Genomic DNA, 24,989 nt, shown 5'->3' on the forward strand with positions numbered 1-24,989 from the left:
CAGTTGCTCTTTTCAAAGTCAATGGTATAATTTATTACATTAGCTGGCAGCTATCCTGCATTACATTCAATGGACATTAACTCCACACATGTTTATCCTCTAAATATTCTTGAACAGTGTAATAAGCTTTACTTGTTAGTATTTTCTCTTCTTGACACCAGAGCGCAAAAATGGAAATATAAATATTTCATTTGCTCGAGTGGGGATCGAACTCACAACCAGTGTCGTTTACAGTAACACTTTGTGTCGCTGCGCCACGACTGGCCTCAATATAATTGTAATGTAATAATTCTATTCTAGAATATGTTAGTTATTTAAGTTTTTATTTAAAGACAATAATGTACCAAGTTTTAGTAACAATTGTCTACTAAGGAATGAAAAATCATTAGCTTCAATCAAAATCATTACGTATTAAAAAAATACCATCCAAGAGGTGGTTTAAACTCAATCAAATTTATATAGCAATTCTCACTTGGGGAAATGATACTTAATATTTTCATTTCTTTGTTCTGGCGTCGAGGCAAAGCGAGGTGTTTAGTTCCGCCACTCACAATTCGGCGAAAATCTGGGGAACGGAGTGCCTTAACTTTAGGTTCTCTCTGCTGACCCTGCTGTGTGCAAGATACTTTGGGTTCCTTAACAATATATTATCAGTTTTTATTGAATATTCCAATAATTTACTTGAATAAACTAACAACATATTAATTTAAGCAAACCAAAAAAATAAAAACCCATATATAATGTAAAAAAAACAAATTTATTCCAATCAAAACATAAAACTTATAATCTACATATCATAATCATCATCTTCCCGTTTTCTCTTCTGCGGCATCTCATCCAGCTCCATCTTGACAGGGCCCTGGGCTGAGGGGCCTGCTGTTACTCTTACTGCTGGCTTTGCTACTACCTAATATAAGAGTTTTTAAATATGTTAAAATCAATAAAGTCAAAGAGTGTAAAAGCATTTCAATCATTATTTAATTTAATGCCATTATGGCAGGATTCATTGCGTATAGGATAATTGTGAGTTCGAGCCCCACTCAGGTGAATTTCATTTTCCCACTTGCAAAGCAAAGTGTGACGTTAAATCCTGCCACTCAACACAAAATGTTTCGATAATAGTGCGCGCTTGGGGAATGGTGTGTTTTACCACTGGGCTCCCTCTACATACCCTTTTAAATGCAGGATACAATGTGAAAAACATACTTACTTTACTGCTAGAGGTAAATTTCAACACTGGCTTCGGAACCACACTGTGTTTACTTGAAACATTAACTATGGCACCTGGAGGCCTTTTTACCACCACATTCTGTCCTGGCTTTGAACTTGTGACCGTTTTAATAGTGGGAGCAGATGGTACGGCCGGTTTAGCTACCACCTTCTTTGTAGCTTGCTTTAGACGGTAGTTACATGATGACAAACAATAACTGGAACAATTATAGAAATTCATATACAGATATTTATCTTTTAGAAACTTAGAAACTTATATTTAATTTAACTTTTAATAAAACTTTACCAATTGTAATGTTAAGAATATATTATGAATGATGTAAATATTTGTTACTGGTATTTTTAACAGAACTAGTTCGGTACACAAATCCTCCAGCATAATATGTTATATTGTATTGTGGAACATACATTTTAAATGTAAAGTTTCTGAGGTTGAATGTTTCTTTCACTTTTAAGTAAAAATAAATGAATGTATTTAGACTTTACAATAATATAGTTTATACATCAGAATAACACACACATAAGCGGGCGAAGCCGTGGGTGGGTAGCTACTAAATAAATAAATAAATCAAAACTTTATAACTTACCGATCTGGAGGTAACCGTAAACCACAATGTGGCTTAATTAAAGGTAACGGATTCACATTCTTGACCCTCGCCAGTTCCAACAACACTTCTCTAGGCGGTGGACTAGTGAATGACTTGTCCAACTGCATCTGCACTGCCAATCTAACATCATCTAAATCAATGGTTTTCTTCTTAGAATGATTAGCGAATACTCTCGCATCGTCTAAAACTGATGTAACATATCTATATGTGAATTCTAATAGCTGATTTACTACTCTCGGTTCGTATTCTGTTATACCAACTTCTTTCATTATTGACATAACAACTTGAGCGTCTTTCGGTAGGTTTTTCATTTGTGCGCTCACTTTCGTTTTGTCTTTATCTGACATTTTTGTTAAAGTACAAGAAAACTGTATTTATTGATATATAATAGTAAATTCTATTATTTCCTCACGTTGTTTTTGTTTATAAGAAGAAACAGAAATGTGTTTTGTTACAAAATACACAATACCAGCGTCGTTGCAATAATAGTTGACACTTGACAGAAATATCAATGTCACTGTCAATTGTCAAACTATCCCATAAGATAGTATATAAATAATGTTTTTGTGCTCAACTGGCACGCTCGAAACGCCATATATCAAGAATTCAATTCAATTAAATAATGTTTCCAACAACCTCTTTCGTGAGTTCTCCATTCAACGTGACACTAGCGAAGTGATTTTGTGCTCAACTGGCACGCTCGGAACGCCATAATAGAAAGAACAGAACAGAACAGAATAATGTTTCCATATTTTTTTAGGAACGCCATAATAAAAGAACCATAACAATAACCATATTTTTTTACTCATAAAAATGCGAAGTGATATGCGCTCAACTGGCACGCTCGAAACGCCATAATCAAAAACCATACCATACTCATAAAAACCATAGAGTTTTTTTTCGAATGGACTTAATTGCTGTAGACGTTTCGTATCTGCCAGTTTTCATTCACAGAAAACATACCCAAACGAGAAAGGGATACAACTCGTCCTGTTATACGCAATTTTTTATAATACATCTAAACAACGATCAACTTAACCGCCATTACTTAGTACTCGACTACTCGATTTCGTGAATGAGTGAGCCTCATTGTCGCTTTGATAGATTAGTTTCTGTGTACGTCATTCTCAACAAATTTGACTGTATGTTGTATCTATTGCACATGATAGACCAATTGTATCACGCACATAGCAGGGTAGGCGAAGGGAACCTAATGTTAGGACACTCCGTTCCCATTAAGAAACTTCCGATCCCCACTTTCCGCCGAATTCTGGACGTATTTTACCAGAGCGAGAACATAAAAAATATTAAATGTTTCATTTCCACGAGTGGGAATTGAATCCATAGCTTGTCGCGTTTATAATATCACGTTTCTGCCCCGCCACGACTGAACCTCACTAATGTTACTATAATAAATATGTACAAATATTAAAGTATATGAAAATATACAAGGGATCATAATAAATAAATCAAACACACTCTGTATAATAACCATTTCGATTTATTCAGTTAAAATATGAAATAACTTACGTGTACAGTAAAAATAAGTTGTTTTTTAGATAGTCGAATGACCGATTACTAGGGGCCGCTCGGCCTCAACGTCGCTACCTTACACCTTGTTTTACCAAGTACTAACATACATCTAGTCTTAATGGTTAGGTTTAATTGATAGTGCAAGTTCGAATCATAAGAATCAAGTCAGTAATCCATATAATACGGTTGTCAACTATCTATGCAAACCTAACCATTGCAACTAGACCCTAGCATACGCACTAAAGGTTACATTATTGTAATTTGCATTAGGTACATTAACATATGGACAATTTGGACGTACACTTGTGTTACACTAGCGATAAACAGAATATAGCATGTTAGCTTCACTTTCGTTCCATTTAGCTTATTTAATATTTACAATTCTACTTATATTAAGATATTTATTTTATTGTATACGATCTTTTGTTGATACCAAATATAAATCTGTCCATAATTTGTTATACGCTTTTGGTCGCATGACAGAGAGTTAACTGTTTTCTAAGTGCGATAGTGCAATTATATTTTTTTTAGATGACGTCAACCACACACTGCCTTTTAAAATCGATTATTTAGTGAATGAACAAACGATATTTGAAATAACCGATTTAATTATCTGTTTTAAGATTCATTTTTCACATTAAATCGATTCATCACTAACAATATGTGTATTCGTACTGGTGATAACGACACTACAATTATATTACATAATTATTAATCTGTCTAAAGTCAACTCTAAGTGTCACTAGACCAACAATGGAAGGCTCGATTTCCCGCCAAAACGTCCACCATTCAATAGAATAAAACGTCAATGTATGGAACAAAAGTAAAGTAACATTTCATAAAGATGCAGAGTTTGTTTGGGAATATAAAATTAATCTAACTATTGAAACGTCCTTGATATGTCTTGAAAATAATTAGAAATTTTGCGCTCGAGGAGGGAAAAGTGGAAATTATTGCTTTCGTATTCATTATAGTCAATTTCCATACTGTTTCTTTTGTTCTGTACACTGAGCGATACACACACATTAAAGTGCCTTAGTATTTTCAAGTTCAGTAAGATTGAAGAGAATTGAACAATATCAAAAAGCCATCGAAAATGTCACTTATGTAAGTAATATTTAATTTCCTGTCTCGAATAACGCAAAGTGTACAAAACATAAATACACTCATTTCCGTCCAGCTTCTATCTATAGCTAATAAATTGTGCTATTTGAAACCAGCCGACGGCACTGTCAACATTCTTGTTACACTTACAATATAATTATATCACCTAGTGAGGTTTCAAACAATAACCTACGATTTACCTCACACGTTAAGACTTCACTTAAAAAGAAACCATTTAAAAACATTTATAGTTAATATAAGAGATAATAACAACTGCGTAATCAAATAAAAGCGCTGAAATATCAAATATTTCACTATAAATCACTTAAAATCAATCATATTAAACATCGATTATTAAGTGAAATCGATTGAAAATATCAATTTTTTGATAAAAAAAATCAATGACAGTCAAAACACAAGAAACAGTCAAAAACTAATGAGACTTAGTAATTTAAATGGAAGTGGAAACGCGTGAGGCGATCTATTAATCTACTTATGTAGAATCTACTCATACAGTCAATATATCAACAACGCAACTAGGGGCTACTTACTCGAACTATGAACATCACGTAATCCAGACTATTGAGTGGCTAAGACAGGAATCGTGTTGGGGTACTCCGGTTCGGAATCGAACCCCCTACACTTATGATTAGAGACTTTAGTTAGTGAAATGTTGACCATATTTTTAAAGCAATAGTCATAATTTTAATTACTATATCGTTTTTAGTAGATAACTAATAAAAAAATAACGCTACTGCCAGCTCGAAAGACAGTTCTGCCAAGAAGAATGGCTATCCTGCATGAAATTTAATTGATATTACTTGCACATTAACACATTGTTATAAAGTCATTTATTTGAATAAGAGTAGGGAGGCGATCTAAATCTATTACAATCGAACAAGACACGCGTAAATCTCCCAAACAAAGCCATCGCACTGAATTGTTTCATTCAGAATCTAATAGATTGGCAAAACGGGATCAAAAAATATTAAATAACAAATATAAGCTCAACATAACCGACTTTAACGATTTAGTCTGTTACCTAAATCTCCCTCCAAATTTCAAAAGTCGGCCGAGAGTGTGGAAACGCCTTTTTCATTTACAAAAATATCCAAACGTATCAAATTCAGTCCGTTTCAGATAAAATCACTTTTAGCAAATTGCAAAAGGCACTCCACTGCTTATGCAAATAAAATGTAGGGAATAAAAATGTAGCTAAAATCTAGAAGTTTATATAATAACCTTGTTTAAATCGTAGTTTCTCATTAAACTATAGTTTCTTACTATAGTTAAATGAGAAACTACGTTTCGTACTTCTACTCATATTTAATCAAGGTTCTCATTTAACTATAGTTTAAACTTAAAATTTAAAGTTCCCACCAACATTTCCATCCTTTTCAACGATTATTATCAAGTTACATTCAAATTTACAGTTGAGCTACAAAATAACGTTGAACTCAAACATAACCTAATCTAATAATAACTATTATTTAGAAACAGGATGAAACTACAATTAATAGACAAGTTAACAGATTCCCTTCGGACACTAAAAGGAGCACTTGCAGTCATTTAGGGTACATGACTTCCGTTCTAATTTAAAATTAATAAAAAAACAAATAACTAATGTATAAATTAAGACATATTTTAAAAATTATCAATAAAATTGAAAAAATTTATCAATAAAATTGTACCACATTAGAATTAACCATTTCTAACTAGTATTGCAACATCTACCACTTATACAAATTAATATTAGATACATTCAATAATAATATAATTATAATAAATATATTATTCAACCAATAAAATTCATGTACCGTATCGACTGTAATATATTACTAATATATATTTGATGGACCTTTCGGTCCGTGTGTCCTACACATGCAGCGTCTTCATTTCACCTCATCTGAAAAAAATAATTTTAAATAAGCTTTAACGGTAAACGCGAAGAATTCCCACTAAAAAAAACTAAATTCTACTAATATTATAAATATGAAAATTTGTGAGGATGGATGTATGGTAGCATACCATTACCATACCATTTTCATGCAAAAACTGACCGACTGATTTTAGTCGTCACGTACCTACGTGGTGAGCGCGGGCTGCGCGTGGTCGGCTGGCGCGGAAGGCGCGTGGGGGTGGGGGTGCGCGGGGGCGGCAGGTGCGTATTCCACCACCTCCTGATAGATAAGCTGCTTCCACTGCTCCACGGTGTGCTCGCGCTCGTCCACCGAGTGGTCGTAGGCGGCGGGCGCCGGCGCGTTTACCTCCCCTTCGTCGTACCTGAGGGATAATAGTTCGTGATAACACACGCTTACATTTATTTCAGGCAAAGAGAACCTAGTGTTAATTAATTCCGTTCGTCATTTTCCGTCCACTTTTCGAGATGTTGTGCCATGAGATGAGATGAGATACCATGCGTCGTAACGGACCATGGACATTAGTTCGTTCATAAAGTTGTCGTCCATCATTAAAGTTAAAGTTTATTTAAAAGACAACTCAAATGGGTGTATAGGTCACCATTAGGTGACCCGAGTGATTAGCACTGCTCTTATGACACTAGAAGTGCCTTTGCCGACCTTTGAGGTGGAGATATAAAATACAAACGTGATATTTAAAGACATGTCGCATGTCGTATTAATCTGAAAACGCTGCCGCAGGTTTAACCATTCTAAAATACTTACCATACATTAATGTATGGATGCAGCAGTGCTTCATCCACTGAAATACGTCTTTCCGGGTCAACCACCAACATCCTGGACAACAGATCCCTTGCCTGGGATGCCTTTAATCTGTTGTGCTCATTTGAATCAGACGGAAACAGGATATCCGGGAAAAGCCTCTCGAAGCTATATCCGGCGTATCTTGGCCTGTTCTCGACGTAATTGCGTACAGTCGGTTGGAGGCGCGCCATGAATGCCGCTGATGGTGTGCCTAATTGTTCTGTTAAATACAAGAAAAAGTACATTTAGTAAAATTATTTCAAATAGAACTCATTTATATATATATTAGTAAATTTAAAGTATATACAACCCAATTGACAGATTGGGAGCTATATTGAGGAAAAAATTACGAGCGCAGACCTAACAGTTTGGCTGTATTTGCCAATTTTGTTGAACCATCTAGTTTCTTCCAAAAAAATAAATAAAAACCTAACATCTGCTGAAGCACTAGAAATAGCTGAACTTCATGGCAGGAGAATAGTTAGATAATGAGGTCCCGTACTCCGTCTACCGTACATCTGTCCATCTATGTATAAAATATAGCAAAAAGAATGAAACCATATAAAAGCTATCACTCACCAATAATCTTATTCCATTGATCAATATGGTCTGTGCCGGGGAAGAGTACACCACCGCGTATCATTTCACCCATGATGCAGCCCACAGACCAGATGTCCACGTTCTCGGTGTAGCCCATGCCGAGGATCACCTGAAATTTGGGGAGAGTTGGTCATCTATTGTGATCCCTATGCAGGTAAGTGATTGTATTGCAATGATTTTAATTTCAGACTGATATTAACTACACAAAATGCGGCTTTTGGTTACGTCACAGAATAAGGATGGAAGGACGTAACTTACGGAAAACAAGCGCCGCGTTTCGCCTTACCAGACCAGCGAAATCAAAATATATTTTAAATAAAAATACACGTCAGTGGCACAAGCGTGTGACTGTAAACGGGGCGGTTGTGGGGATGAGTCCTACTCGGGGGATTGAACTAGGTTTTTTTTTCTTCATTCTGGTAACAAGGCAATAGCACAACGTTTAGTTCGCCACGCATTGCCTCAAGAATTCCGGGGAAAGTGGGAAACGCAGTGTCTCAACACTCTGTTCCTACCGTGCTATATACAGAATACAGGGTGAAGAGTTATTCTTGTCACGTTGCAATATACCAAGAAAACATATACAACATGCACGTGGTACCATACACTTCAACAAGACAAGAGGTCTCACCTCGGGCGCGCGGTAGTATCTGGTGACGACGTAGGGCGTCATCATGAAGGTGGTGCCGGCCGTGCGCGCCAGACCGAAGTCCAGGATCTTGAGAGTACAGTCGCTCTTCACCACTATGTTGGACGGTTTTAGGTCCTGGGGGAATGAATTTATGTTAAATAAATAATATCATTAAATTTAGGCTTAAGCGTTGATTCAATTTTTTAAATATTTTATACTTTTATGGAAAGTATAAAATACTCCTCAAAGAAAATAAGATATCTTTAACTTCATTTTTTTTCCTTTTTTATATATTCCCTTCGCATATAGCAGGGTCGGTATAGAGATCGGTTAAACCACTTCAGCTTGAGGTTCTTCACTTTTAGCTTGAATTCCGCTCATAGGAATAACCAAAAAAATCCTTACCCTATGTATAATCCCAGCAAGATGCAAATGTTTGATGCCGCACAGCATCTGGTATAGAAGGTAGCTCATCCTCTCGTGGTCCAGGTCCATCTGGATCACCTGGCACAGGTTGGCATCCATCAGCTCCATCACGAGGTAAACATCCTGGAATTCCTCCAGGCTTTTTTGTGGCGTGAACGCATTTAGGAGACCGATTATCTGAAATTTATTGAAGTTAAATTAATTTAGAATTTACGTGAACTTCAATTGTCGTGTGTAAGATTTTACTACTAAATAGAAAAATTTAAACAAATTGTTAATTGTATATATTTTTAAATTGTTAATTTTTAAGTCTAGATTACAGAGATGTCAATTAGCATTTTAGCACTAATATCAGACTGGCACAAATACGTATGTGCATGTATTTTATATAACAAGAAATTACCATGGAGATCTCTATAGTATACTTAACTGTTGAAATAGAAACAATCTTTTCCAAATAAAAATGTATAAGTCCGACTTGAAAACTCGAAACTGGTCTTGAACAAAAAAATTTTTTTTTGTAATATTCCAATCTTTAGGTTATTACGATAATGAAAGATTAAGTATATTATAACACCTTGATGTCCAAAAGACAGCAATCAGCAGGAAAAAATTATTATGGTTATAAAAACCAGAATGTACTTACATTTTTATGATTAACGAGCTTCATAAGCTTGAATTCGCGGTAGGCACGTTTCGCGTGCGTAACATTCTGGAAGGGCCGTGACAGTTTCTTGATTGCGACGTTCTGTTGCGTCACCGTGTCGTACGCCGCGCTGGAATCGAACCCAGTACCAATTGAACGAATGAATCCAAACACCAGCGATGACGTACATTTCCAATTTTTTTTTAACATTTTTAAAATAAGTGAAGAAATCCAGATATAATTAATAAAAAGATAAAAAACCCATAAAATACGTAGCATATATATATATATATGAATGTACATATAGAGAAAGCCATGCATAAATATAAAAGTTGCGATGACATACATTATAATTGCCACCATGTTATTGTCTGCCTTTTGCAATTACTTATAGGTTCAAATAATATATAGAAATTATAATATAATAACATAGAAAAAAAGATTATGTTTATTCCGCTGTTTTAAGCTAGATTAGTCGATTCATAAAAAAATCACTTAAGTTATCATTAAATTTTAAATTTCGTGGTCCAAAATCCCACATATTATAAGATACTAGACAATGAACAATATTTGTGGACGAGTTAAATAAAAACTATAATTAATTATATTCTTTTGTATGATCGTTTCACTTTATTGTTCTTTCTCTGTCTCGAAATCTTTAATATACGAGTTGATTTAATTCAGCGCACAACAACCCAGAAACAATATCTCCCATTAATAAGACTAAGTAAATTATTTCCACCGCAATGCTTGCTAAAATACCTGTTGAAATTTCAAACAGTGTCATGTTTAATTCCTTTACAATCCGTTGTTTTAAAGTTGTTTTTTTTTAGTTGGTAGCAATGTTGAATTTTATATAAAAGATTTTGTTGACCCACAGTATATTCCTTTTCCATAATTAATTCTTCATATATGGTTTAGGAATATTAGGTTTCTTGAAAAATTACGAGACGTATGATAGAAACGTTTGTAAACCTTAAAAATGTTTAGGGTCAGGAGCCGAGTTGCTGATAAAAAAATCCTACAGAATTTGAACTTGAAATAATGCGTAAAAAGTTATATTTATAGGTTTTTTTAATATATATTTCTAAATAACTCTTCAAAATATGGAAGTATCGGGTAAACAAGTAATGATTTATTTAATTATTTCGTTTGCAAAAATTTGTCAAAATCATGCAACATTCAACATTTTATTGTGAAGCCAATATACGTATGTCAATTCAAAATAAACCGACGAAATAAGAAAAATATAGGTAACATGTATAAATATTGTAATAGCATAACTAACGATTTGAGAGCGTAAGGCGTTAGTGAGTAAGTGAGCTTCAGATTTGGAAAAGAAATTAATATTCAAAATGTTAATTTATTGCTAGTTTATTATTATAATTATTTGTCTTAATAAAAGCATTTAGCGTATAAGTATCTAAATGGGTACCGCTAATCTTCTGTATTTATGTAAGTTAATTCTAAAATCAACAAAATCTAAATATTATATTTAGCTGTTCTTTAAGTATTGGCCTATATATTTCACACCATCGTTCCCAAAAAAAACACAATTACAAACCCGATGTCGTAATACCAAACATCCCAATTAACACCCACAATTTTAAGATTAACATTAAAGCCAATGAAGATGAAACTTCAAAACCATGAACCGTCACGCTGGACAGACAGAGGGAACCTAGTGTTAAGACACTGCGTTCCCCATTGGAACCATGAACCGAAAAACGAATTTTGGAGGGTATTAAGAAAAAATTAGTAGACAATCAAAGCTGTTGGGGGGATGGGGGGCACAAGCAAGCGCATTGCTTACCACACCATGCCCTGTGCGCCGGCGCCGCGACGCACGAGCTCGGTATACCGCGTCGGTATCGTGAACACCGTGTCACCGAGCGTGACGGAGTAAAACTGAACCATAGTGTACCACTGAGTAGTGATTGTCGGCTAACGTTATAACTGGATCAGCTATAAAGAGAAATAATCACTTTGTTTTCAAATATTTAAAGTTGTGGCTTTTTTCGTTTTTCTTGATGATAGATTGTTAGTCTTGGTTTGTATGTAATATAGAGTTTGTGGTCGAATTCTTAGATGATCAATTTCTTGATGATGGCGATGGTACTAAATTTCTTTCAATCATTGTACAACCTGGTAAAGTGTTTGTTAAAAATTTCTTTGTTTAAAAATGCAGTTTACGTTATGTCAATCCATTTGAACTTAAGAATGTGTTAAAATTTATCTGTAATCAGGTAAGCAAATAAGTCTCAACAAATCATATATGTAAATGAGCAAAACGGCTTGACAAAAATATTAAAATAATAAGTCTTTAACATGTTAAATTAGATCAAATTTTTGATAAAATTTCTGAAAATTAAATTGTATTTCAATAATTCATCAAGTATTTTGTAAAATTTGGCATTAATACACATTAAGCAAGACAGACACGGTGATGTTTGTGGTACTACGAGAGCGGTGCAGATGTGCATGCAGAGACGTAGAGCGTGCGATAGATGCGATGTAGAGTGTGGGGAGTGGGTCCAGTATAGGAGTAACTAACAACTATTATGTAGAGCAAAATAAAGTACAACGTAAAGTAACTGAACAAAAAGAAGTTAAAAGAAATAACATACATACAAGTACATACGTAGATAGAAATAAAAAGATATGAATAATTAAATGCATAGAATATAATTTTTATTCATTTTTGAATTTGAAATGAATGAATGAATTTTAAATTTGATTAATTTACGTATTGATATGAAATTTTACAAAAGTTTTTGAGAATTCTTTTGTTTTTATGAACCATGCCATGACTTTAACGAAACGTCTCGGAAATCTAAAAGTAAATCTTTCTGCTACAAGCAAAATTACATATCAGAGCTTATTGAAAAAAATCCAAGATTACTCTTACTTAAATATTTCTTATCATACAAGATAATTTTCTTTCAATATATGACATATTCAAAAAGTCCAAGAAATCTTTTTAGATTAACGTCAAGGATCGTTAGGACTTACCATACTATGCCCTGGGCGCCGGATCCGATAGGCTTCAAGTTCTGGTAACGCTTGAGTATTGTGAACCTGGTGTCGCCGACCTCGACCGTGTAGAAGTGCGGGTGGCGCGGCGCGGCCGACATGCTGGTTGGCGCCGCGTGGGGCATCGACCACCCCTAGCTGGGACGCAAATCAAATTATATCATACTAGCCTTCGCCTGAAGCTTGAGTTGGGAAATGGAAAAACCAAGAGTATTGTATGACACATATATGTATGTAAGTGTTCGAGATTGCTCTGATAATTAGACTATGTGAAACAAAAATATTATTCCAATTCGAAGTATTTAGAATAGTTCCATTCCTTTAAATTATTCAAAATCCTAATTGAACATCAATTAGGTCTTTGAATATTTGAATTTTATTGTTTCTTGGGTTGTCCACATCAGAAGAAAGGATTTGGTGTTTTTCTGAATGACAAGTTTAGAACAACAAGCTAAAATTTACTGAAGAATCACATAGTGATTCGACAGTTTGCTCTCCGTATCGTACAACGATTTTTTAATAATAATTAATGATGTAAACTTCGTAGCTGCAGTAAACTTTTAATTACAAACGTGGTGAAACGCCTGTTTCATTAATCAAGGGCCAGTCACAGTTAATTACTTACTCTAAGACAGGGTTTTAATGAAATATGCTCGTAGTATTGCTGTATTTTAAATTAGAATCCAACGATATAGTTTGTAGAATCACAGTTATTTCTGAAGAATATTTTAAAATAGATTTAACTAAATAGAGAGCAGAAACACTGCTTTAAACTATATTATTTAGATGTGCTTTTTCCTGCATGCCAGGGTGGTAACATTTCTTTCCTTATATTCCATCTATTTACGAAGCATGTTAATTTCTTGTTGTCAGAGTAAGGAAATGAAAATACTTGATATCCAGAGTGGGAATCGAACCCACTACTATGGCTTTAATGGCCAGATGCTGTACTACATCACGACGGCTTTTTGATGTTATTAAACAGCGGAACTCTCTCTCAGACTACTGTACAATGCCTTTCATGACTTACTCTAATAAATTGCTCCAAGAGAAGGTGCGCCGTACCCCATAAAGCGCGTCTCAGCGTGGTCCGACCTGTCGCGCGAGGACGGGGAGGGTTCGGTCACTTAGTTGATGTTATTACGTCTGCAACAATATTAGAACAACATTAAATATATGGCTACGTATTATTTAAAAGGTAAAACTTTTTAATTTTTAATCGATTTTCAAAAACGGAGCTATCAACTTGACATTCTTCTTCTTATTAAAATTAAATCAAAACCTTTAATTTTTACATATTTATTTTTTTCTGATAAGAATTTAATAAAAAAATGGTACACAATACTCTAGAGCAGGTCCCACACTCTTGTAACATCCGCAACTTGCCTACCTAACAACCATAATACACAAACTCAGCAAAAATTGTTAATTTATTTATCCGAAATATAAAACAAATACATCTCGAAACAAAACATCAAAATATATAATTTAAGGAAAACAAACACAAACAATCCCTTTGATCTTCCTTTTAATACATTTTATATTTGTGTTTAAACATTGTATGTTGATAGAATGTGCCTGTTATGTTAAAAAAATATATTATGTAACATGTTGTTCTTTCGTTTAACAAAAGCCAGAGGGACAGCCATCCTTACTCGGTGGAATGAATGATTATCCCTTCACAATTATAGTAATACATTAGGGCCTTAATTTCTTTCACTTAAGAAGCAGTGTCTCGAGTTCAGGCGGAGAGTAGAGAAATGAGTGTCTTAACACAAGATTTTCTCTAGATAAAGCGTGAATCTGAATAAAGAAAATGTCATACTCGTAAAATATTGACAGTATAATAACGTTCAACTCAGTAACGTTGAGCTATTCTAATGTGTTTGATATTTAAAGTTCAGATTTGACCTTTGAACTAGTTTACATTTTAAATAGACCTGTAAAAAGTTACTCCTGGTCAGTTTAAACGAAATAACGAGTTAATTTTATTTAACTAAACAGGTGACACAAGCTGGGTAAGAGGGGTCATTTTTATATTATTGTTTTTAATATTTAAAAACACAATTAAAATAATGAATAAAAAATTATGTGATAGTCCATAATTATATTCATATAAGAGAGTGGTGATCAAATTTAAATGACTACACTTTAACGACGACGAAGTCAAGTCGGTAAATAAAACCATAATCAAAATGAAGTACATACTACGGAATCTAAAACAGATTTTCACCTGCAAAACATTACAACTAAAATGCCTAAAAATATTTTAAGAAATAATTTTTCATCTCATTTCGGTTTGCGAGAAATGAGTAATTTGCATGTTTAAGTGGCAATCAGACGACGGGCTCTTGCTGGTGTAATGAGATTCAATTATGGCCCTTATATTATACGGTGGCAGTATTTACTATGGAAGATATAAACGTTTTGAAGAATCAGTGGGATTTAAAGTAACTCTTGACACAAATGATAGTCGGCTTTTTCTCAGATCTCCGTTGTCCACTTTCTCTCGAATTGTCAAGGCATTGCCTGTGGATTAGAGAAACTCAACACCGCCGCAATGTTAAGTATAGTATATAAATCATGAACATCTAAGACTGCGACCATCCCTTGTCTTTGCCCTTGTCAATTATAGAGTATGACGTGTCTCTCGCTCTCTCTTTCTCTCTCCATAGAAATCTTAATAGATCTAAATCCGCTACATTTTTGCGCAAAAAAGCTAACTAATACATGTTAGCTTAAATTTAAATATTTATTATTTTTCAGTTACCATACCTTATTTGAAGTTAGTTAAAATAAATGGTAGCAGTATAAATAAAAACTTAACTATACGTATAATGAAAGTAGTCCAGTTCAAAGGAAACCTAAGACCGTGTTGACTAATGGCGCCCATTCCTTTGATAGCTAAGAAAATATCTTACAATTGTAACAGTCCCACTCGAAGTAGAGCAATTTTCTTCCCACTAACCATAAGTTTTTTACAATGGATGTCCTTTATCCTCATTGTCTATATATTCTACGGTTTTCAGCGGTCTGTAATGATTTTTTTCAAAGGCTTTACGGAACAAAAACATTGGATTTAGGACGAGGCGGGACAATGGTTGAATGTAGCGCAAACTAAACTAAAATTGTATTTTAACTAGTAGTTTATATTAAAAAAAAAAATAAATAAATAAAGAGAAACTACTGAATGTAACAAGTAACGTTTTTAACAGTCAATAGACTTTTTTAAGATTTTTGTATGAAAAAAATAAGTAAATAAAAAAAACTACAGATAAAAAATAAATACAGAAAAACATATATGAATAACTCATCACATTTTAATCCGTATATTGAAAAGAACCTCTTTAGCGCTTTTGAATGAATGATACAAAGAATGAATACAGATAAATTATGAATGTGAAGTTTATAAATGTACCTACAGATAATAATATGAAAGGTCTGTATGTAGGTAGGTACAGGTATAAAGGTTATATTGTAAATAATTTCAACGTCAATTTTCAATCGTACCTACATGTATTTTACACATGTATTATATATTATTTATAAATTTCTTTTGTCAGTTATGATATACAATATTGTTTTCTAGTTTGAAATTGTGTTCTATCTCTAATTATATTATAGGTGTTTTCACATATAATAAAACTATAAATTTTGTTGAAGATGTTTTCGCGTTCAAAAATTGTTAAAGATTATCTTAAATTAATTTAACCATCTTGAAATATATCTAAAGTATTTAAGAAAACTATAATAAAAATAAATAAATCAACTTTACGCTATATCCCGCAAACAGCAAGGTAGAGGAAACCTAGTGCGACGCCGAATTCTGGACTGTCGCGGAACTGAAGGCTGCGCTTTGCCTAGACACCATAGCGAAGAAATAAAAATATAAATTTAAATAAATATTTTCTTTCCTCGAGTGGAAATCGAACCCACAACCGTAGCATTTACATGACAGCTTGAAGCATATACATGTATATATAAAAATTAATTATAGGTACATCTCTCTCTTTTACAGAAATAATAAGGCATACAAAAGTATTCCACAATACAAAAAAATATAATCCAATATCTCCCAGAGAGCCCGGCCTGGGTTCTTGACACCGTTATACACAAGTACTTGTCAGAGCACTCGACTCGTAGAAAAGCAGTATTTTTCTCATTAATTGGTACTGATACGGAAGCTACGTTTTAATTAGCGATCGGAAATTAATTTAAAAAAAAAACATTTGTACATTTTTCATGTAGATTTTGTTTTTTATTGTTAGATATAATGATTACCCCCCTCACGGGGCAACGACACAATGGTTGATTGTGACTCGACGGTTCCTCCTCGGAAGAATGAATAATTATCGCTCTCGTAAAAAGACAAACAGCGGTGTTAAGTTCCACCAATCAAAATGCAATGTCTCAAAAATTGCGCAAAAAGTGAGGCCATCAGAACCAAGACCGATTTCTTGACATCGTTATACGCAAACAAGTAAGAACTCATCAGCACATCTCGTATTTCATAATAATTGGCATTGAAACAGAAGCTAAGTATTAATTAGCGATTGGAGATAACTTAAAAAAAACAAGTATACATTTCATATGGTTTTTAAATGGGAAAATTTAGAACAAAAGCTTTTTAATGATTTTTATTGTTACCAAGTATAATCATGAAATCATATACAATTTTGGTTTCATATTTTATTTTTTTATAAGAGGCCGTCACAGTGCACAGCACCAGGCACAACCTCTTATATATCGCCTGATTGTATTTTATATACATATATGTTGTGTATATTTATATTTACATTGTTATTTATATTTATAGTAAATTATCAATAGACTTTTTCTATTTACTTCTCTTCTGGTGACACATGGCCAAGGTAGAGAATGTAATATTACAATTATTTATTTGTCTCTAAAAACACTAGAATAACCTAAAAGTAATAAAAAAAATATATACCTAATAGAAAAGCAAACTAAACCTCGCCTATTTCTCACCAATTGAACAGATGTGCTTCACTATAATATATCTCGAGAACAATTAGGACGCCGGCTCGAGGGACCAACTAGGCGGGATAGCTAGTAATCATCTACAATCGCGTCTGCCTCGTTTCTTACTTGACTATTATTCGTGAGACGTATTTGGACATTTGCTGTTAGTACTGCTTATAAAACATATATGTATATAAAATAAATAACATCAACGTTCGATTGTAAGCGTGACGGTTATAGGTTATATATGACTATTCTCCTTACAGTATCAGGGGAATCATTATATTTTTATTATTCTTATTCTTTGCAATGGTGAGACAAAACGCAGGCTTGAGTTATGTTATTTACATTCCGTTTTTTCTCACTAATTGAAAAGATGTGCCTCACAATAATATATCTGAGAAGGAGAATAATTTGGAAGCCGGCTCCAAGGACCAACTAGGTGGGTTAGCGAGTAGTCTAAAATCGCGTCTGCCTTGTTTGTTACTTGACTATCAAATTATTATTAGTATTTGATTGTTTGTGAATTAGTTGTGAATTCGACCCCACCGTTCATTATTTTTTTCACTTTAGTAAGGCGACAAAGATGGGCGGTGAGTATCGTCACTCGAGACGCAATGTCTCAAAAAAAAATCGGAAGATGAGAAACAGAGTCAACGCTAGCTTTCCTGAACCTAAAGTAAAATACATGCACAATAAATGTTCATATAGTCAACACTAAACGTCTAAGATGCAAAAGCGCATATACACAGCATCTTTGGTCTGAAGATTGACGAATCACTTGAAGCCAATAATAAATTCCGTAGAAGAACCGATAGACCGATAGCTCTAGGGATCGTTCAATATCGTTTCTATTGAGACTGTCAATTTTGTATTTTATATTAAAATGTTTCATATTTCAAGATGTTATGACAGTTTTTAAAATTTTATCTTATTCTTAGTAAAAGTCAATATTCTCATATACTTCATGAGACCCTTTAGAACCTTTTGAGAAGTTCACTTACCAGAGACATTTATGTTAAATTATAATTAAAATTACAATTAAGTCTTTCTTTATTAACTCAATCTGTTATTGACTAATACATATTTATAATACGCAAACTATAGAGAAAACATTCCGTTGACAACTTTTCGTCCAGCATAAACTTGGAGCTTAAAGCCATGGTGGCATCTTCAATTTTAATCTTTGCAATTTACCTTTAAAACTTCTAAACTACCATTACAGGTGGATTAAGAGAAAGCCAGTAATGAAATGATATTTCACAACTGGCGACGCCCCGGGGCGACCTCCAGCTCCAGCCTCGTGATTTATACCACTTAACAACTGTTTAGCTCCCTGGGAAATGAATTACAAATGCGGTCAAACTAAGCTAACTCAATTTGGGTTAGTTTCGAAACTTACCGAGTTATAACGTACTATTAAATAATAATAATAATAATATTAAATACAAGCTATTGGTGTAGCAGTTACAGGCTTTATTTTAAAATGTTTATATTCAAAAATAATAATTATACTTTTTCGCTTCTTTCGAACATTATATTAATTGAGTAAGTCCTGTATAGAAAAACAAATCTCTTGTTGGTTAGATAAATTGTATATAGGTTTTACCTTTCGTCAACACACCTTCAAGTAAGTCTCTAGTTTTTATAGTATATAGTAATATATAGCAGATGCCACCGAAAATAATAAAATTTTAAACAAAGACCCATTAAATATGAACCTACTGTCATTTAATGTTGCAGACGTAAAAAGGTGTTCCTATAACAATTTATAGCCCAATATTTTGCTCAGTCAAACTTTCCACCCCTGGACACACCCTTAAAAACGCTACTCCCTAATAAATAAAGGCAAAAAGGGCTGACTCGGCGGAACCTAAATACTCCATGGAAAGGTAGCGGAGGCAATGGAAAATAATATTTTGAGGGATTTCATTTTGCGCTGGAATAAACGTCACCAATGAATTATTGGATCCAATCACGATTCAGGATTTGTACGTTGGAAAAAATGTAGAGAAATGAAAGCGATTTGTGCCTCCATTTTGACGACTCTGAACGACGCTAAGGCTTATCGTGTGGCGTGAAAGTGAAAAGGTGTAGATATTATATGAAATTGCCGTAATTTTTCTTGGATTATAGGCGTACCATGAAATAAATAAATAATTAAAACGAATGTTAGTGCATACATCCATATGTAGGTATGAAATATATAAATTGGTTGTAGAGGAGTCGGTAAGATGAATGATATTATTTTTACTACCATAGATCTATTCGTTACTTAAGATATTTTCTATCTTCACGCTTTTTGCCGCACAGTAGGTACGGTAGGCAGAGGGAACCTAGGATTTCTGTCTTCATGGAAACGGAGTGTCTTAACACTAGGTTTTCAGTTTTTCTCTCTATACTATGCTATAAGCCAGATACAGAGTGATTCTTAAAAAAAATTGATATAAGTTTTAAAGTTCTCCTGCAAAGCTATCTCTTATAATTTATTTTTTACGGATGAATAAGCAAAAATGTCAAATGTTCTAGACTTCGAAAAGAACTTTAAATTGAACGAGTAACTTTTAAACGACTTTAAAAGCTAATAATAAAATAACTATAAAAGTAGCCGTTTACAGAATTGCACCTGGCGAAGGGGAATGAAAGGGAGACTAGTTGTTAAGTTTTTTAATTTATGACTGTATAGGACACTTTTTATTTAAAAACATTTTTAAATTAAGTTAAATGTACATACATAGTTATATCCATTTAGTTTTTGGGATACTCATTTGTTATTTTTTTTTATTTATTTATAATATTTTAAAAGTGTTGTTTTACTTTAAAGATAGAAAAATACTTATAGATAAAATATATATGTAGTTTAGAAAAGTAAATAATTCCCTTTAGTAAGAAATTCAAAGAATTTAATAAAACTCTTCCAAAGTCGCGTAACAGTCGTGTAACTTTTAAAAGTCTGAGAGTTAGTTGAATAGAATCTAAAGTCCAGATAGACTATACCAACCATCTGTACGGGTGGACTGAACCTGTATCGAAGAGGCCTCCCACTAGGGGGAGGAGAGGTTGGCGCAAAATGTATACAGTATTAACCTTTGTTAGTTAAACGTTGATTGTGGGTTTGAACTCTGTGTTGCACTCAGGTGCATTGATAAAATAGAGGTCTTTGCTCTAGACCTCTATTTACTTTTCAGTTACCTATAGGAAATTGTAGAGACTGAAAGAGTTTCGACTTGTTTTATTAATATGTTAGTTATAATAGTTACTTCTAATATTATAAAAACAGGTCGAATGGAGCAGTTTCTACTAGGTAATTATAGAATACGTTATTTTAGTTCGAGAACTTTTTATAGCTTAGTGTATTTATGTACAACTTTTATTTTTTATTCATTTAATATGGGACGTTCTTGAACAAAAAGAATCATAAAGAGATAAGTTTTCTTACAAAATAATTTCTTATTATTTAGAGCCGTATTCCGTTGCGTACATTACAACGTCGGCACAGGAGGTACCTAATCTGGGAATCCAGTCCCATTTTTCGCCGCATTCATACGAATATATATAATAGCACGAAGGGTTTGCGTGTTGGGTGGCGGAACTCAACGCTTTGCCTAGTTATTTGATCAAGAAAATCAATATATATATTAATTACACGAGTAGGATCGAACCCATAACCATCGCGTTTAATAAAATAAAAAATAAATCTATGCATTTGGACTATAATACAAAAATATATAACTTTTTCGACGTTCTATACTGACTTATCACATCTTTTCTGTTCACCAGATTCGCATCGAACCCACAACCACCACCTCAAACAGCCTCAACTCCAATATCGCGTAGGTATTTACCAACATGGCAAAGTAAAACGTGGTAGGCGTGATATGAATCAATTACCGGGGTAGGTACGCCCGACGGGGTGCTATCATCGCGTTAGCCGCGAACGCAGAGCGAATGCTAATTTGTGAATCGATATCATAGCCTTCTAAAATACTCGTACGTAGCTTGTTACTTTTGCTTGTGCATTAATATGTGTGTGTTTCTATGTATGTATGTTTTTTTTGCAGCTTCATACACATAGCAGGGAAGGCAGAGGATACCTGGGAAACCTAGAACTAAGACACTTCGATTCCCTTAAGCCAAGCTCTTTTAGCTCTGTTTTCCAAAGATAGACCATTGGGGCATATGACTCCTTCGGAAAACGAAAAAACGACTTCGTTCCCCATTAAGACACTATTCCCCATTCTCCGCAAAATTCTTAAAGTATTATGTATTGAGTGGCGGAACTCATCACATGTATATATGCGATTGATCAATCTATTTTAATATAGGGTTGGCAAACTGTATTATAATAAAATAAAGGGCATGTTTGTTTATATGCGTCTGTAAGTTTAATCTTCATCGAGCTGGTCTGACGAAGTAGTCAGAAACAGTGGAACTCTTCAGAGGTTAATAGTAAGGCACTCGAGTTAAGGCTTTTATAATTTATAGCTCCAAGCGCTTTCTGTGGCACCTTATATAGAAAAATGCATTTTTTAGTTTTTTTATCTTCATATATCAGAATATACTTTTATTAAATTACTGAATCAATTTTACATTTTTAAATATAAATTATTATAAAAAAGATACATTTAAAAATATAAAAAAAAACCACTCTTCCGAGGGCGGGACAAGGGTCCAAGCCATCGGTGGCTAGGGCTCCAGAGAGAGGAACCGCCGCACAATACGTGCCGTCTCAAGTAACACTGCCTTCTGTATCCGGTTCTTGATCCAGCAGCTAAGCGATAGCCTCTTAAGGTGTTGGTCGAGGCTTTTCGCTATTAGACCGTTAACCGAAACCACTATCGGCACAATGATAGTCGCATTGACATCCCACATGGCGGTAATCTCATGGGCTAGGTCCAAATATTTAGATTGTTTTTCTTTTTCGGCCTTCACGAGATTTTCATCATGTGGGATAGTAACGTCAACAATCACTGCGCGGCGCGCCGCTCGGTCTACTAGTACTATATCAGGTCTATTGGCAACAATATACCTGTCAGTAATAATAGACCGATCCCAGTAGAGCAAAGCACAGCTATTTTCAAGAACAGACATGGGATTGTACCTGTAGTAAGGCACCTCCAATTCTACAAGGCCATATTGAAGAGCAAGTTGCTGGTGTATTATCTTGGCTACTTGATTGTGTCTATGCAAATACTCGCCATTAGCAAGATGAGAACAACCAGAGACAATATGTCTGAGGGACTCCCCAGACATATTGTCAATCTTCATATTATTATTAAACATTTAATTTATGCATTATATGTTGATATGAAACTGATTAAATTTTAATTAGCGAGTCTTCTGGTGTGTCCGTTAATAAACGGTAAGCCGCAAAACAGATTATTGTATTTAATATTTTAATTACACGCAAATTGTAATAATTGAATATACGTAGAAATGTTTGAGCCCGCCGTGGCGCTGGGGCACAGGCGTGCGTCTTTAAACACAACGGTTGTGGGTGCGATTCTCACTCGGGTCAGTAAGAATTTTTAATATTTTCATTTCTAGGCTTTGGCAGCGCGATAAAGCGCGGCGTTGATTTTCACCATTTCTCAGATTAGCACGTTCAACTATACAATCTCTTTTTTATATATGCAGTCACTACCTTATTACAAATACTGAAATATATTTTTCCGTTAGACTATGCAAAGAAATAGTGATCTAAATATTATAGACGACGATAAATCGCGCTTTTAATAAAATCTTTTGTTTATTACTATAATTATTTTAATATTTTTATGTATCCATATAGCTCTAGTAACAAGCTATAATTATAGAAACTAGTTAAAACAAACGTTAATTTACTATTATTATTTAAAAATTTCAAATATCTTCCTTTGAATACATGCAACTTCAAGTAAATCGATATTCACATAAAGATTTGCACATTACATTCTCAAGTTATACGCGCTGTAGATATTTTGTTTCACTCACTCCTGTGTAATTTACAGTAGCTTAGATAGAGATGGGATGAGAAGTAATTTTCAGTTAAACGACTCGATAAGGATACGCTTGCCTTAGTACCTACTACTTTTAGTTAAATCTTCGTTAAAAGCTCTAGATATACAAATGTTTTTATTTTCTGCAAGCTTTAATTTTTTTCTGAATTACTTTTTTATCTATTTTGAAACAATTAATTAATAATTACATATAAGGAAAATAATTATTTTCATTTCCTTTCCTCTGGTACGGAGACAAAGAGCGGTGTTGAGTTCTGCTACTGAACACGCATTGAAGTTTTTCTATAAAATATTCTTAGTAAAACTTCAAATATTCTATAAATACGAAAATCTCCAGAAGTTTCGAGCGTGTGTTTACCAGATCGATCAAGTCACGTGCTCGAGCAACGTGAACCCGAAATAGAATAGGATATAGTGCCTTCTCTACCAGTGTAGTGTATGAAATAAAATTATTACATTATATTTATAAGCAAAACTGTCATATATTTGCTACGTCTCTTTTAAAAGGGGCCGTTTATGGTTCAGTGGCACAGCGTATACTGTAATTGTGACGATTATTGATTTGATTCTCACTCTGGGAAATTAATTATTTTCATTTCCTCGCTCTGGTAACAATACAAAGCTCGGTGTTGAACTCCACCTACCCTGTGTAAAAAAACCATTTTAAAATATACAGTCTGGTTTTCAGTCCAGAAGAACGTAGCTTGTCATTAGATTTAGCCAACAAAATACAAAAATATATGAACACCACTTAAACTTCAAAATGCAAAAGGCACATACAACAAAGACAAAAAGGGCAATAATCTATGACATTTCAATACCCATACACACATACAAATTACAATACAAAATTTGTAAACCACCATGGGGTAACACAAGTTGAGCCAAGTCCGGGGCAAAGCCGCGAGCAAACAATGGGGCTTCCAACCGTTTAGGGTGCGGTCGCCGATATCCTTATAAAGCAAAAAGTACCCCATAGAAAACCAAGTTTGAAGTTTCTTGATTAGTTTTTTCGTAAAAGTTAGCAACTATACATAATGGAAAAGTCGAATTCTTACGTTGAATACAAGTAAACTCATTTGACGTTGAACAATTAATAAAATATCAATCTTCACTAATATTGTAAAGATAATGAGTTTCCTTGGATGAAACCACCAACCCCAGGAACTACTGGTTCAAATTAAATAATTATTTTAATGGTGAATATCCCATATTCTGAGGTAGAGTATGAAATAACTTTTAGTGATTTCCATATAACAATTCCACGCTTTTCTTCGTTACCAGAGCGAACAAAAGAAAATATTAAATATTTCATTCGGCCGAATGGGAATCAAACACCCAACTGTCGTGTTTACAATTGCACGCTTATCCCTGCATGCGCCACTGCCTTCTTTTTATAATTATATTAACTTGTAAACACTCTAACCAATTAATTATATAGAAAAAGAAAACTTAATATTTGAACCTAAATAA

At 33.9% G+C, this 24,989-nt stretch overlaps 2 protein-coding genes across 4 annotated transcripts; both read right to left on the reverse strand.

The window, feature by feature from the left end:
* Nucleotides 1-743: 743 nt before the first annotated feature.
* Taf9 (TBP-associated factor 9) lies at nucleotides 744-2,331 on the reverse strand. Its single transcript, XM_085185805.1, has 3 exons — nucleotides 1,818-2,331; nucleotides 1,211-1,427; nucleotides 744-907 (listed from the first exon to the last, which is right to left on the reverse strand). The coding sequence occupies exons 1-3, from the start codon at nucleotides 2,183-2,185 to the stop codon at nucleotides 788-790; spliced, it is 705 nt and encodes a 234-aa protein (XP_085041931.1). The 5' UTR covers nucleotides 2,186-2,331; the 3' UTR covers nucleotides 744-787.
* A 990-nt stretch (nucleotides 2,332-3,321) lies between these two features.
* bsk (mitogen-activated protein kinase dJNK) lies at nucleotides 3,322-13,680 on the reverse strand. Of its 3 annotated transcripts, none has more exons than XM_085185696.1 (9): nucleotides 13,565-13,680; nucleotides 12,514-12,672; nucleotides 9,502-9,631; nucleotides 8,835-9,032; nucleotides 8,430-8,564; nucleotides 7,778-7,907; nucleotides 7,160-7,418; nucleotides 6,564-6,758; nucleotides 3,322-6,381 (listed from the first exon to the last, which is right to left on the reverse strand). In XM_085185696.1, exons 2-9 carry the CDS (start codon nucleotides 12,657-12,659, stop codon nucleotides 6,378-6,380), a joined length of 1,197 nt encoding a protein of 398 aa, XP_085041822.1. In that variant the 5' UTR covers nucleotides 12,660-12,672; nucleotides 13,565-13,680; the 3' UTR covers nucleotides 3,322-6,377. The 3 variants fall into 3 exon arrangements, with proteins under 3 accessions (XP_085041822.1, XP_085041821.1, XP_085041823.1); XM_085185695.1 differs by having other exon boundaries at nucleotides 6,560-6,758; XM_085185697.1 differs by lacking the exon at nucleotides 13,565-13,680 and adding an exon at nucleotides 11,315-11,466 and having other exon boundaries at nucleotides 6,560-6,758; nucleotides 12,514-12,654.
* Between the last annotated feature and the right edge of the window lie 11,309 nt (nucleotides 13,681-24,989).

This window comes from Heliconius melpomene, chromosome 5 (assembly GCF_056956725.1).
Source record: "Heliconius melpomene rosina isolate 202511_hmr_F chromosome 5, ASM5695672v1, whole genome shotgun sequence".
Classification (NCBI taxonomy): Eukaryota; Metazoa; Arthropoda; class Insecta; order Lepidoptera; family Nymphalidae; genus Heliconius; species Heliconius melpomene.